The sequence below is a fragment of the Oncorhynchus mykiss genome, chromosome 26 (assembly GCF_057628025.1).
Source record: "Oncorhynchus mykiss isolate SJ-2025 chromosome 26, ASM5762802v1, whole genome shotgun sequence".
NCBI lineage: Eukaryota > Metazoa > Chordata > Actinopteri > Salmoniformes > Salmonidae > Oncorhynchus > Oncorhynchus mykiss.
In genome coordinates, this window is record NC_143047.1 from 19,470,194 (window position 1) to 19,484,454 (window position 14,261).

Consider the following 14,261-nt stretch of genomic DNA (forward strand, 5'->3'; position numbering starts at 1 on the left):
CCCTGAATAGCGAGTCATCCCAAGCTGTACCTAAAAAAGCCGTTGTTGATGCTTTGTGTAAAACTGCCTAGCCTTGCCCTTTCGCTGAATCAAAGGACATGTGAAACCTCAGACTACCTCAACTCACACAACACTGAGTCACAGAGAGCTCAGCGCAGTACTTCAGCGTTAAAACTCTGCTACTGAACTGGCTGGACATGGAGCCTGGCAAGACTCTCCATCAGGGAACAAGATAGAGCACAATGCCAGGGACCGGCAGACGGACGGACACATTCCAACAGATATATGGAGGTACAGTAGCCAAGAGTGTGTCTGTGATGGAGATTCAGTGCAGTAGTGGAGTCAGGAGACTTGAGCTGTTCCACTGGCAGCATTCCTTCCTAATGAATCATTGCCCTTCAACTTTGTGTTTTCATTTAACAATCACTAACATTTTTATTGGCATCAGCTGCCTGCTAGTGTAAGGGGAGCGTAAATCTACAGAAGAGAGAAAGGGGACAGAGAGAGAGAGAGGCAAATGGGGGAGGAAGAAAGAGAGAGAGAATATGAGGGATAAAGAGGGGTGTGGGGGGGGGGCGAACAAAGGGGGCTAAGGGAGGGAGAAGGTAGGAAGAAGGAAGTGGTCAAGAAAAGAGTGTGACATGGACAAAGTACAGCGAGATGAAGAAAAGAGATAGATAGAGGTAGAGAGAGAGAGAGAGAGAGAGAGAGAGAGAGAATGCCTAGTCTCTGCTAAAAGTATGGATGCTTTCCAATAGTGATTGTAGGCAGATTCTTTAGATGTGTGTATAAAGGGATTGGCTAAATGCTGGCAGCTCATGATTCAGTCGTCAAACCCTAGTAAGACACTGCCTCCACTATTCTGAAAATCCTTCCTTGCTGTAGATGTAGTATCTCACATTTGAGCAACGCACCAAGCTATGCTTTTTGATGTGTCGTTTAGCATTACAGAGATTTCTATGGGAATAGGCTTGCCTGACTTTAGGTGGGCTTTACAGGAGTGGGTTGGCTTTGTCACCAAGGGAAACAGCAGACAAGGTAGAGGAGTCGTGGAAAAGACAGGATGTGAATTACTGAACAATCAAACGCCCATATATTTCATGAAAGGGGAATGAAAAGAAGAGCTGGTTTTACTGAATGCTTATAATCCACAGTCAAACCAACACCAGAAATATTTCACTATGATGTACAGTATGCTGTGCTGTCAGAATCAGTGGAGTTGAGGTGACTATCTTGTACAATATGATACAATATTACATGCAGTGGAAGAGGATGATATTTCCAGATGTTCCTGGACTGACTGGCTGGACCTGTAATTACGGTCATCGCCCTTCCACTGCTGCAGCTGCCCCTCAGGGACCTATTACATCACCTCACCTCTCCCCTGGCCCTCCTTCTTGGACAGACAGCCCCCTCTGCAGCTGGGCTGGGCAACGCCACACTGACAGCACTGGGACCAGGGCCTGAGGAGGGCAGGACAGGGCAGGGACCGGGTGGGGGTGAGGGGGGTGGGGAGGGAGCGCGGCATGGAGGAGAGGGATTTGTGCCCTTTCAGCTCGTCTTCAGCTCTTCACGCTCCACTGAGCACAGTAACAGATAAGCGCACCCTGCAGCTCTGCATAATGACCGGCTACATCCACTAGACTACAGCGCACCACACCTCCTCTCCCTGCGCCTCCCCTCTCCTCCCTCTCCACCCTCTTTCTTTCTCCTCCTCTGCTGGCCTGACACACATAATAACACCAGACACATTCAAAGATGCACAGAAAAACAACCCACAAAAAAAATGTATTCACCTATTGTTTAGTACCCAGTAAACAAATCACAAGTAGCAATACATATGCTTGAAATGGTTGCAGAAATGTGCTCTCACTGTGCTAAGGCCTTGTGCCTTCACACAAGAGTGGATTCATTACAAACCAGTCTTCTCGCATCATGTGGTACCAGTGGAGTAGACAAAGGGATAATATCATCTATTCCATCTCTAGTTCAGTTGAGCTAACAGTGAGTATGGTTAAAGGACCAACCACCACAATCACTCACAGTCCTTAATGATCTACTGTGACTCACACCTGTGAGTACAGCTCACCATCTGTGTGTGTGTGTGTGTGTGTGTGTGTGTGTGTGTGTGTGTGTGTGTGTGTGTGTGGGCAGATTTGAGCGTAACCAGGAGAAAGAGAAGAGAGAGAGAGACAGAGAGAGAGAGGGGGGCGCAATCAGAGAGAAGGGGGGTGCAAGCAGGAGCGAGTGAGTGACAGACGGAGGAGAGGAGAAGGAGCAGCCTAGGCAGCACCTGTGACCCACAATGCAGAAGTACCCGGGTGAACACCTGAGCAGCACCTGGCCGCAATCACAGCCTGGGTTGGGGGAGGGGCCCTCGCGGGACAGAATGCGAGCACACCGACACCTGCACCAGTTAAACACGCTCGGGATGCTAGCGCCATGTGGGATTTGGCTCTCCATGATAAGCCTTAAGGAACAATTAAAAACGAAAAGGAGAAAAAGACACTACCGAGGCACTGAGAGAGATTGATTTTTCCCCCCGCTGCACAAAAGGCAGGGAGAATACATCTTGGCGCTGTCATGGCCCCTCTTGTGCACAAAACCCTGGGCAACAAAATGCTCGGAACACTTTGCATTGTCACTAAACGACTGCATCACTTCATTTCCTGGAAACCCATTACGTTTCATCAAAAGGAGAGGAAAAACAGATGAGAACAATTCTTCTGTGCAGGGAGAATTCATTTAGCAGAAAGCCGAGGGAGAAGAGAGGGGAGAGAAGAGGAGAGAGAGGAGGGCTAACTGCAGAACACTCTGCAGGCTGGCAATGAGGATGCAAATCTCAGAAACTAGTGCTGCATGGGCTCCACAATTATTTTCCTGGTGACAGCAAGCATTACAGCTTTAATTACCCAGATAAGGCAAGCAGCACAAACTATTCTTGGACACTGTTCAATTTAAACTGTGTGATATTCATCTGTTCCAAGGATACTGAGCAATGCTGCTTTTAAAAAAGGTGTACTTTCATCCAGATTGAAACTGTTGTATGAAAAGCACTGATGCACTTCGATACATGGTCACAGTGGTCTTGGACACACTAACAGGGGTTGGCTGGCCTTCAAGGACAGATTGTGATTTAAACTCTGTTTTCACTGCTCTCCTCTCGTCCATCTATCAACAGCGAAAGCATGTCAGTCTGTGGACTTTTCCTGAGCCTATACACAGACTTTAAGACTGGTCCAAGGCCTGGCTGCTTTTTATGTTGAGTAGCTCTGGAGAAGGCCTCACATTTTCAATAAAGGAGCCTGTGGAACCTAGTCTCCACATATTCTAGCCTGAAAACTAAAAAGCACTTTCCTCCAGGGAATTAAATGAAAAAAATACAAATGAATTGACATAGAGACAACACTTTCTATGAAAATACAAATCTGTTACAGATCAATTTCCTCTATTACAAATGAATTAGGGTTAGGAGTCCAAGGTATTTGGTGACGGTCCCAGTGGTATCAGATGGAAACCCAGTAACCACTGTCTCCAGAGGAACAGGCAGAGAGAGGGGCCCATATCAACAAAGCATCTCAAAGTAGGAATTCTGATCTAGGATCTGTTTATATAATCTTATTAATTATGATCTAAAAGGCTAAACTGATCCTAGATCAGCACTCCTACTTCAAGATGCTTTATGGATACGGGCCCTGGGCTCTGGGCTTGTGGGAGCACAGACCACAGAGTAGGGTGGAGACTGTCTGGCCCCATCTAGGGGCCTCCAGTCTGTCTCTGGGGCCCAGGCCACAGCCTCCCCTGCTCCATTAACTGCCATTTAATAGATTTCATTTATCTGGAAATATGAGCCGTGTTTAAGCAGGTTAGTTAGGGGACTTTTCACAGTAATCCCTAGGATGATGTTCAACAACTGGAAAGCAACACAACACACAGCTCTGAGATCATCATGGGTGACTCGAAATACAGTCCCATGCCATTTCAGACATGACGTAAAGTGGAAATACCATTAGCCCACCAAATCAAGTCTAACGACAGAAGGCCTGGGAGTGTGTGGTGAGTTAGTCATATTAATCAGATTTGTTTTCATAGTACTAGACACACACAGAGCGTATGAGGTACGAGAGGGTGTATCGTAGCAGCTCAGCAGAGTTATTAATACAGACACAGTCACATGGCTGAACACACACACATACAGTACCAGTCAAAAGTTTGGACACACCTTCTCATTCAAGGGTTTTTCTTTATTTTAATATTTTCTACCTTGTAGAATAATAGAGAAGACATCAAAACTATGAAATAACTCACAAGGAATCATGTAGTAACCAAAAGAGTGTTAAACAAATCAAAATATATTTTATATTTGAAATTCTTCAAAGCAGCCACCCTTTGCCTTGATGACAGCTTTCCACACTCTTGGCATTCTATCAAACAGCTTCATGAGGTAGTCACCTAGAATGCATTTCAAATTCAATTAACAGGTATGCCTTCTTAAAAGTTAATTTGCAGAATTTATTTCCTTCTGAATGCATTTGAGCCAATCAGCTGTGTTGTGACAAGGTAGGGGTGGAATGCAGAAGATAGCCCTATCTGGCAAAAGACCAAGTCCATATTATGGCAAGAACAGCTCAAATTAACAAAGAGAAATTACAGTCCATCATCACTTTAAGACATGAAGGTCAGTCAATCTGGAAAATGTCAAGAAATTTGAACGTTTCTTCAAATACAGTCGTAAAAGCTATCAAGCGCTATGATGAAATTGGCTCTCATGAGGACCACCACAGGAAAGGAAGACCCAGAGTTACCTCTGCTGCAGAGGATAAGGTCATTAGAGTTAACTGCACCTCAAATTGCAGCCCAAATAAATGCTTCACAGAGTTCAAGTAACAGACACATCTCAACATCAACTGTTCAGAGGAGACTGCGTGAATCAGGCCATCATGGTTGAATTGCTGCAAAGAAACCACTACTAAAGGACACCAATAAGAAGAGACTTGCTTGGGCCAAGAAACACCAGCAATGGACATTAGACCGGTGGATGTCTGTCCTTTGGTCTGATGAGTCCAAATGTGAGATTTGTGGTTCCATCCGCCGTGTCTTTGTGAGACGCAGAGTAGGTGAACGGATTATCTCCCCATGTGTGGTTCCCACCGTGAAGCATGGAGGAGGAGGTGTGATGGTGCTTTGCTGGTGACACTGTCTGTGATTTATTTAGAATTCAAGGCACACTTACCCAGCATGGCTACCACAGCATTCTGCAGCGATACTCCATCCCATCTGGTTTGCGCTTAGTGGGACTATAATTTCTTTATCAACAGGACAAAGACCCGAAACACACCTCCAGGCTGTATAAGGGCTATTTGACCAAGAAGGAGAGTGATGGAGTGCTGTATCAGATGACCTGGCCTCCACAATCACCCGACCTCAACCCAATTGAGATGGTTTTGGATGAGTTGGACCGCAGAGTGAAGGAAAAGCAGCCAACAAGTACTCAGCATATGTGGGAACTCCTTCAAGACTGTTAGAAAAGCATTCCTCATGAAACTGGTTGAGAGAATGCCAAGAGAATGCAAAGCTGTCATCTTTTTTCATTACTACATGATTCCATATGTGTAATTTCCTAGTTTTGATGTCTTCACTATTATTCTACAATGCAGAATAATAAAGAAAATACCTTGAATGAGTAGGTATGTCCAAACCTTTGACTGGTACTGTATACATACATACTCTACATATGTACTCTATACACACACACACACTAACTCTCATACTTAAACTCTCATTAAATCACTTTCAACACACTCAGCAAACAATGGTCACCAAACCTACTCCAACTGTCAAGAGGAAGGTTGCAACAGATTTTTTGCTGCAAAAAAAGAGAAAAGTGATCAAAAGACAGCAACGACGTTTCATGTTTCTGGATGTCCTTGTAGGACATTTCCCCTTCTTTCTCTTCTTCTTTGACGCACAGCCATCAACGTGACTCACGGAATAAATCCTGTCTTGCGAAATGAAGCAGTGATTACCAAGTGCCATCTGAGAGCCAGGTTGAAAGTCAATAGCTCTTCCTAGCCTCTGTCTTTAATGGTACATATAGGCCTTGTCTATGCCAAACTGAAGGAAAAGAGCAAACACCGCCAAAAAGATTTTGAATAGAACTCACCCAAGGTGAATGAAGAAGCTCAAAGCCAACAGACTTGAAAGGAGTGAGAAATAAGTGGAGGACTTATTTAAACTGACACCTGAAGCAGCGTACAGTAACCCTCAACACCCTTCCTCCTCACCTAGAAGGGCGAATAGGCTCTGTGCTTCTACTCAACAGAAAAGGCTTAACAAAAAATGGTAATCACACTGCTGCTAGTCTATTTATATCTTATCATCTGAACCAATAGTTCAAATTGCATCAGATTGTTAAACGTTTCCTCTCCATTCTACAGTAAGAGATGAAACTCAGCAGGAAATAAGATCCAAGTCTGGTACTCATATAGTCATCCCAATGAACCAGCATAGGGCTCTCAGGAAATACAACTCAATGCAGGAGCAGATACAAGTATAACTATCATTCACCATAGGTCTGGCAACTCTGAAAAATGAAACAACATTACAGGGCCGGGATAACTCTCCATGTGCTGTTGTTAAATGAACATATTGAAGATATAGAACCACGCATATGTACATTAAGAACACCTTCCAACTATTGAGTTGCACCACCTCCTTTTGCCCTCAGAACAGCCTCAATTTGTCGGGGCATGGACTCTACAAAGTGTCAAAAGCTTTTCACAAGGATGCTGGCCATGTTGACTCCAATGGTTCCCACAGTTGTGTCAAGTTGGCTGGATGTCCTTTGGGTGGTAGACCATTCTGGATACACACAGGAAACTGTTGAGTGTGAAAATCCCAGCAGAGTTTCAGTTCTTGGCACCTACTACCATACCCTGTTCAAAGGCACTTAAATATTTTGTCTTGCCCATTCACCCTTTGAATGGCACATTATTGAACCAGTCTCCTCCCCTTCATCTACACTAATTTTAGTGGATTTAACAAATGACATCAATAAGGGATCATAGTGTTAACCGGGATTCATCTGGTCAGTCTATGTCATGGAAAGAGCATGTGTTCTTAATGTTTTGTACTCTCAGTGTATATACACATACAGTGGGGCAAAAAAAGTATTTAGTCAGCCACCAATTGTGGAAGTTCTCCCACTTAAAAAGATGAGAGAGGCCTGTAATTTTCATCATAGGTACACTTCAACTTCAATAGTTATTTTCCACCATCATTTGCAAATAAATTCATTAAAAATCCTACAATGTGATTTTCTGGAATTTTTTTTCTCATTTTGTCTGTCATAGTTGAAGTGTACCTATGATGAAAATTACAGGCCTCTCTCATCTTTTTAAGTGGGAGAACTTGCACAATTGGTAGCTGACTAAATACTTTTTTGCCCCACTGTATGCAGAGATGTGGACCACAAGCTGACCCAGAATGCATGGTGACACTACAGGGAAATCTCAGGGTTACAGTGGCTTCAGAAAGTATTCATACACCTGGACTTATTCCACATTTTGTTGTGTTACAGCCTGAATTCAACATTTCTTACATTTCTATTTTTTCTCACCCACACAATACCCCATAATGACAATGTGAAAACATGTCTTTTGGAGTTTTTTGCAAATGTATTGAAAATGAAAAATGTACATAAGTATTCACACCCCTGAGTCAATAGTTTGTAGAAGCACCTTTGGCGGCAATTACAGCTTTATGAGTCGTCTTGGGTATGTCTCAATCAGCTTTCCACAACTGGATTTGGGCATTTTTCCCATTCTTCCTTGCAGATTTTCTCAAGTGCTGTTAAGTTAGATGGGGAATGGCGGGGAACAGATTTTTCACAGATTATCAAGGTTATTCAAGTCTGGGCTTCAGCTGGGGTACTCAAGTTCTTTCACATTCTTGTTCTGAAGTCATTTCAGCGTTGCTCTGGCTGTATGTTTGGGGTCATGTTGGAACGTAAATCTTCGCCAGTCTAAGGTCATTTTCACTCTGAAGCAGGTTCTCATCAAGGATTTGCCTGTATTTGCCTCCATTCAATGTTCTCTCTATCCTTACCAGTCTCACAGTCCCTGCCACCACCATGCTTCAAGGTAGGGATGATGTTAGACGGGTGATGAGCTGTGTGTGGTTTTCTCCAGACATAGTGCTATGCATTCAGGCCAAAGAGTAAAATGTTTGTCTCATCAGACAACCAAATATTTTGCCTTTATGATCTCAGAGTCTTTTGCGTCCCTTTTTACAAACTCCAGGTGTTCTGTCATTTTTCTCAGGAGTGGCTTCCGTCTGGCCACTGTCCCATAAAGCCCAGATTGGTGAAGTGCTGTAGAGACTGAGGCAGGTTCTCCCATCTCAGCCAAGAAACTCTGTAGTTCTGTCAGAGTGGTCATTGGGTTCTTGGTCACCTCCCTGACCAAGGTTGGTCGGGCAGCCAGCTCTGGGTAGTTCCAAATTTCCCAATGACCACTGTGCTCTTTGAAAATTTCAACACTCTAGAAATGATTTTATACCCTTCCCTTGATACACCGAGTGTACAAACCATTAGGAACACCAGCCCTTTCCATGACATAGACTGGCCAGGTGAATCCAGGTGAAAGCTATGATCCCATATTGATGTCACTTGTTAATTCCACGTCAATCAGTGTAGATGAAGGGGAGGAGACAGGTTACAAAATTATTTTTAAGCCTCGAGGCAATCTTTCTAAATCATGTCCAAACAAATAAATTACTTTCTGCCAGATCTTTCTTCTGATTTAGTTTTATATCAAAGCAGAAAGATTTTCCCATCCCAATAATACAATTTAATCTGCTTAATTATGAGACTATATTTCAAGTGATACATCCTATATGACCCAAAGCCAAAACAAGTGTGTTTTGCCTTGCCAACTGTTACTGTTTGTGTCTTGAATATCAACAAAAGCCTAAACCAATTTCTCTTTGTGATCATAATCTGTTTGACCAGTAAATACTACACCCGCTGAAGAGGCAGGATTCCCTATCTGCATGCATATTTCTATTTAATCTAAAGCTGGATTAGTGCTTATTAAATATTGCCTCAAACAACTACTCACAGTCAGCGTTATGCAACACCCTCCACTCCTCCCTCAGAGAAACACTGGTATACAGGACACATCCTCAGCCAGGAGAGAGACAGGGCAAGGAGGGCTGGACATAGGCCATAATCATATTTTACCTTAGAGCTTCTAGAACTTGTTCTAGGGTTCCTTCCATGGAATATAGAGTGAACAGAAGAATATGGGTGAAAAGGGAGCAGAGATATAAGTATTTAATAAATCTAGAACCTCAGTGGGAGTTATAAATACTAAGAATATTGCATTTGTAACACTGGATGGGATTGAACAAGTCGTTCCATTACAATACTCACTCCATCCTTTCCCACTTTGTTTTCCGCTTCTCATTATTTACTGTTTAATGGATTTTGTCAAGGAGCAGCATTTGCATACATACAAACATGGAAACACATCATCTACACAGTCAGTGATTGAGTCAGAGGGATCTACATGGCCTTCTGAGTGAGACAGTGAGCTGATACTGCACTACTGTATGTATGGATAGTGTAGTGTGCTGAGGAGGATGTGTCGTCGTGCAGTAAGAGGATTGGAGAGTGGGGGTGGGGGTGGGGGTGGGCAGACCGCATGACCCGCTCTGACACAGGCACTGCGTTAGCCCCAAGAGAGGTTGCTGGTGCCCTCACTGGGAGCTCACACGACACCCTGCCCTTCTCCTCATCCTAATCCACATTCCTCACCCTCCAACCCACAGGCTTTACTCGTGAGGGACAGACAATAAGGCCATCACATGAGGCAAGAGGGGGTAATTCTGATCATCATCTATTTATGTAGATTCATATCTGATTCCTGAAAGACATTGGGTACTCCTGTTCCCATACATGTAGCTACATACGAATAGCTTCATTGAATTTATATTTACAACACCGTTTTACTACTCAGCTGTACAAAGACAAAGCCCCAATGAACCAAAGATGACCTCTAGAATGAGCCTCCATTATTCAAGTCATGCAGCATATTCTGCTGGTAACTGTCATTAAAATATAATGTCAAATAAACAGTCATTGCCAGCCATCTGTTGGGCACTAACAACTGTAACATGTTCATTATCATACACAATAGCTGACCTCAAATAACCCCAAGCTGCTTTCAACATGTCATACTTCCCTTTGGTTGAATGATGGAGTCAGGTCTGAGCCAACCGTCTCCTCTGTTCCATTTACAAACCATGAAATTAAATACAAAGACAAAAACATGCACACACACACAATACAATACAATCAGGACAATGGCTTGCTGGCTTTTCTTCGACTAAGTACGTCTTAGGAGGTAAGATTTCTTATCTAAACTAAAGCTGATTTAGATGTTGCTCAAAAGCATTGCGAATGAGGTTTCCTGGTCATTGTGAGTCAGGTCTGTCGAAGCCAATGACTGTATGGGTCTGAACACACACACAAAGCATTGAGTAAGGAAGGCCATTGTCCCTTTCCACCTGCAGAGCTATCAGTAAAGCACGGCGCACTTAAATAATATAAACACTCAAATCAGAACAATATCCATTCGTATACAATGCCAAATACAATACCAAAAATAAGGCTCAGTAAATGTGGCAGTGAGTCATTGAACCTATGCTTCCAATCCTTCAAAACATGTTCTCTTCTTTTAAATGTCTTGAGTAACCACATACACTGAGGTATCTAAACAAAGGGTATCCAAACATCATCCAAATATTTGTCGAAGGAAACTGCAGACCATTGAGATTTGGATTAAGATAATCCATTTAGATGACCATGGCTGGGTTGTAAAACTCCAATGGTGAGATCAAACAAAAATGGGTCACGTAGTACTGTACAACCAGAGGGTTCCCTTGGAAATGCTGCGTGTATAGTTGTAATGCATAATTGTATAATGTCCCTGCATGCGTGTTCCACCTCTTTCATTGGTGAGGAATAACCTTTCAAGCTTGATTTAATAATGTCGCCCCAAACTAGGTAATTCCATGTAAATCCCAGATATTACTGCTGAAATTCAATTGTATTGAAGACCAGGCTCATCTTCCAATCCCAGCCTCTGATAAGCACAGGCTATTTAGGCCCACAATCAGATTGTCTAATGCCCTGACACATCATTGCAGCAGATCATTTCCATATTGTGCCACTTATAAGCATAATTACAGCCAGAGCCGGAGAACAGAGAGGAGCCCACCCTCCCAGACGCATCCTGTGATCAATCGCCACAAAGATAACATTTCATTTTCAGTCGTCTCCTGCACCAGCACCCATCCGTAAACTATCCACCTTGCATGGCAACCAGTCTCCAGGGCAATCTTACAATGAGCCGGGGATTCAGTTGCCCATTAAACTGTCATGTGCTAACACATCACAATGACTCCAGGAGAAAGGCCAGTGTAATATATAGCTTTTAATTGTTAGAATGTATCTATCACATCAGGGGGGAATAAATAACTTTAGACATTCTAACCCACAATTTAGGTTTGATAAATCTATAATATGGTGTTATGATGGGGATTTTTTTAACCAGTGATCATCATTCTTATCTGTTCATACTCAACAGTGATTATATACTGGGATGGCAAAGGACCAGCACAGTAAATTCAATCTCCTAAATCTCCAAAAGCCTCCCAATCTGAATGGAGTCACTACTGGCTTCAAAATAAATGTTTTTATTTGGAAGGGAATTATCATACTGCTGCTGGTAGCACACAAATGGAGGTGGTGGTGCAACATCAGAGCAGCACAATCAGGCTACGCATGATTTAACAAACCCAAACGCTAAGTCTGCATAAACCATCACAGATCACCTGCCATTCAAGCATCTATTAGAAATCCTGAATGATATCCCACAATGGTGATGGTGGGCTGTTTTTGTATGAAATGGTCTCTGGCACATCTGCTTGGTTAACCCCCCTTCCTTAGACACCACCTCCCCTGCCACTGGAAGTTGCCGGTGGCTTTTCTGATAGCTAGAAAACAGTCTTTTGTGATGGAAAACTGTACTGATGGTGTGACTTCCACCCTGGGGGAGGGTCAACTTCTGAAGACGGTCACCACAGGACGAGGAGAGAGAGGGTGAAGTAAGGCGAGAGAGGAGAGGAGAGGAGAGGAGAGGAGAGGAGAGGAGAGGAGAGGAAGTGGAAAAACACTGCTTGACCTAGCACGGCTGTGAGGGCTGCCACTTCCAGAAGCGTGACATGCCTTGTCCACACAGGGCTAAAGGGAGTTTTAAAAATAAAATAAAATGGATCTCTGAGACCTGTGGGCATGTGAGGGGTGAGACCTACTTACCCATTATGCTGGAGTTCATAAAAGGTGTCTGGGACAATCCTTCATGGGACACTAATCGACTGTCACTCATGTGATCACCATAATGAGGGCTGTCTGCCAAACCCTGGGGGGAGAGATCAGAGTATTAAACACATTATTAGGCTGCTTGGCTAATTGAGTGCTATGACAGTACACTAATTACTGAGGAAGGAGAGCACAATTGGTCAACTGTCCCTTGAAACTGTACATTTTTCTCCTTTCCGTCATTAAAAATGACTTTTTTCCATCTCTGACTGATTGTAAAAGCAGTAAAACAGAACCCTGATGAGCCTGTCAACGCATATGCCACGTTTCAGGATTAGAAAATACAAGGTTAATGATGCACATGTAATTCTGTGGATCTGAAGAGGCAATGGGCTTTTTGAGAGAAGACATGTTGACATGTTAATTGTACACACATTACATGGATCAGAACATGCATGATGCACAAACAAGCACATTCACATATGGATGAAAACAATTAGGAAAAATCCTTAGTCCAAATGGATACATAACAGCATCAGTGACTTGTGTCAATTCTAAGGCGTAGTTGCAGAGATTCATCTTCCAATGTCCTACAAGAGTCTGTCGTGAACCAGTCCAAGAGATCCTAGCAAACCTCTCATAAAATGCGATACCCATTTCCAAGATCAGTTTTAAAATGTTTCCCCCATAACCCTTGTAGGTGGTGTATTTGTTTAGCCAAAGACAGCAAGTCTCAAAACGTTGCCAAGCAACACTAACACTAAACGCAACACATGCGGCTTTGTATTTTTAAGGATTTTTTTGGTCTATGAATGAAAACAAATTTCACTCACTTACGATAATTAAAAACCTCTATATACTGTGACAATATTGATTTTAATTTAAAACATTTAATTACAGGGTATTATAGCCTATGACAGAGAAGACTGCCGCCCTCCATCCTACCAAGGTACCTGCAGCTTAAAAAATTGCCTTTTTCTCCTGCGGCCTTTCATGACAGTTATCAGCTTCAGGAGCTTAGGTCTAAATATCGGTCACAGTATGGTCTTTGAAAACTCAGGGTCCCCTGCAATAAAAGATACTCTGTAGCAGTGCTAATCCCAGGCCCTGTGAAAATCCTCCTGCGCTCCAGTCAAATGCGTCCTTCCAAACTACATTAACTCCCACCGGAGGGACCGAGCAGCACTGGACGAGAATTTCTATAGCGCTTTTTTCCCCCAACTCGTACCCTCTGCATTCAACACACAGTAAAAAAGTAAATCTTATTATCCATCTTTTTCTGTGAGCGGACGGTGATGGAGTAATTTCAAAGGCAGTGGAGTGTTGTGCTGTGTCGAGGGAATCCACAGAGATTCCCCATTGTGTTCCTGCCAGGCCGCGCTCCCCGTTAATCACGCCATGAACGGACTCACTAATAACACCACCCCTGTGAGAGGCTCCGAAACACACACACACACACACACACACACACACACACACAAAACACATACATACACACATACATACACACATACATACACACAAAACACACACATAAACACAGGCAGGCAACAACAACCCATACAAACCTCTCCTGCACTACAAATCAAATCCCCCAGGTGTGTTTCCACTGACATTTAACCAAATAAAACAAAGAGTAGTAAGTAATGAACGACTCTAATCTGGACATCTCAGTCCTCTATCTCCTCCTGGTCTTTTCTTCCCTGGTGGAGACAGCTGCCACAGAGCTGGAAAAGGCCAGCGAGGAGGGGCAGGTAGGGAGGACCAGAGAGAAGAAAGGCAGAGGGGATAATGGTCAGGGTGAGATCACACTACCCAGCCCACCCTGTGTCTGCTCCTCTGGGACCATTAGATCATCAATCACAAAACCCTCATC

The 14,261-nt window shown here is 43.4% G+C and overlaps 1 protein-coding gene across 15 annotated transcripts in view; it reads right to left on the reverse strand.

Annotated features, from left to right (window-relative positions):
- The window catches only part of LOC110506541 (transcription factor 12), a 95,037-nt gene that overhangs the window by 56,675 nt on the left and 24,101 nt on the right, over window positions 1-14,261 (reverse strand). For all 15 annotated transcript variants that reach the window (XM_090222336.1, XM_090222333.1, XM_090222332.1 and 12 more), the window contains exon 5: window positions 12,383-12,485. In XM_090222336.1, coding sequence (XP_090078462.1) covers window positions 12,383-12,485 — 103 coding nt within the window. The remainder of the gene's footprint in view (window positions 1-12,382; window positions 12,486-14,261) is intronic.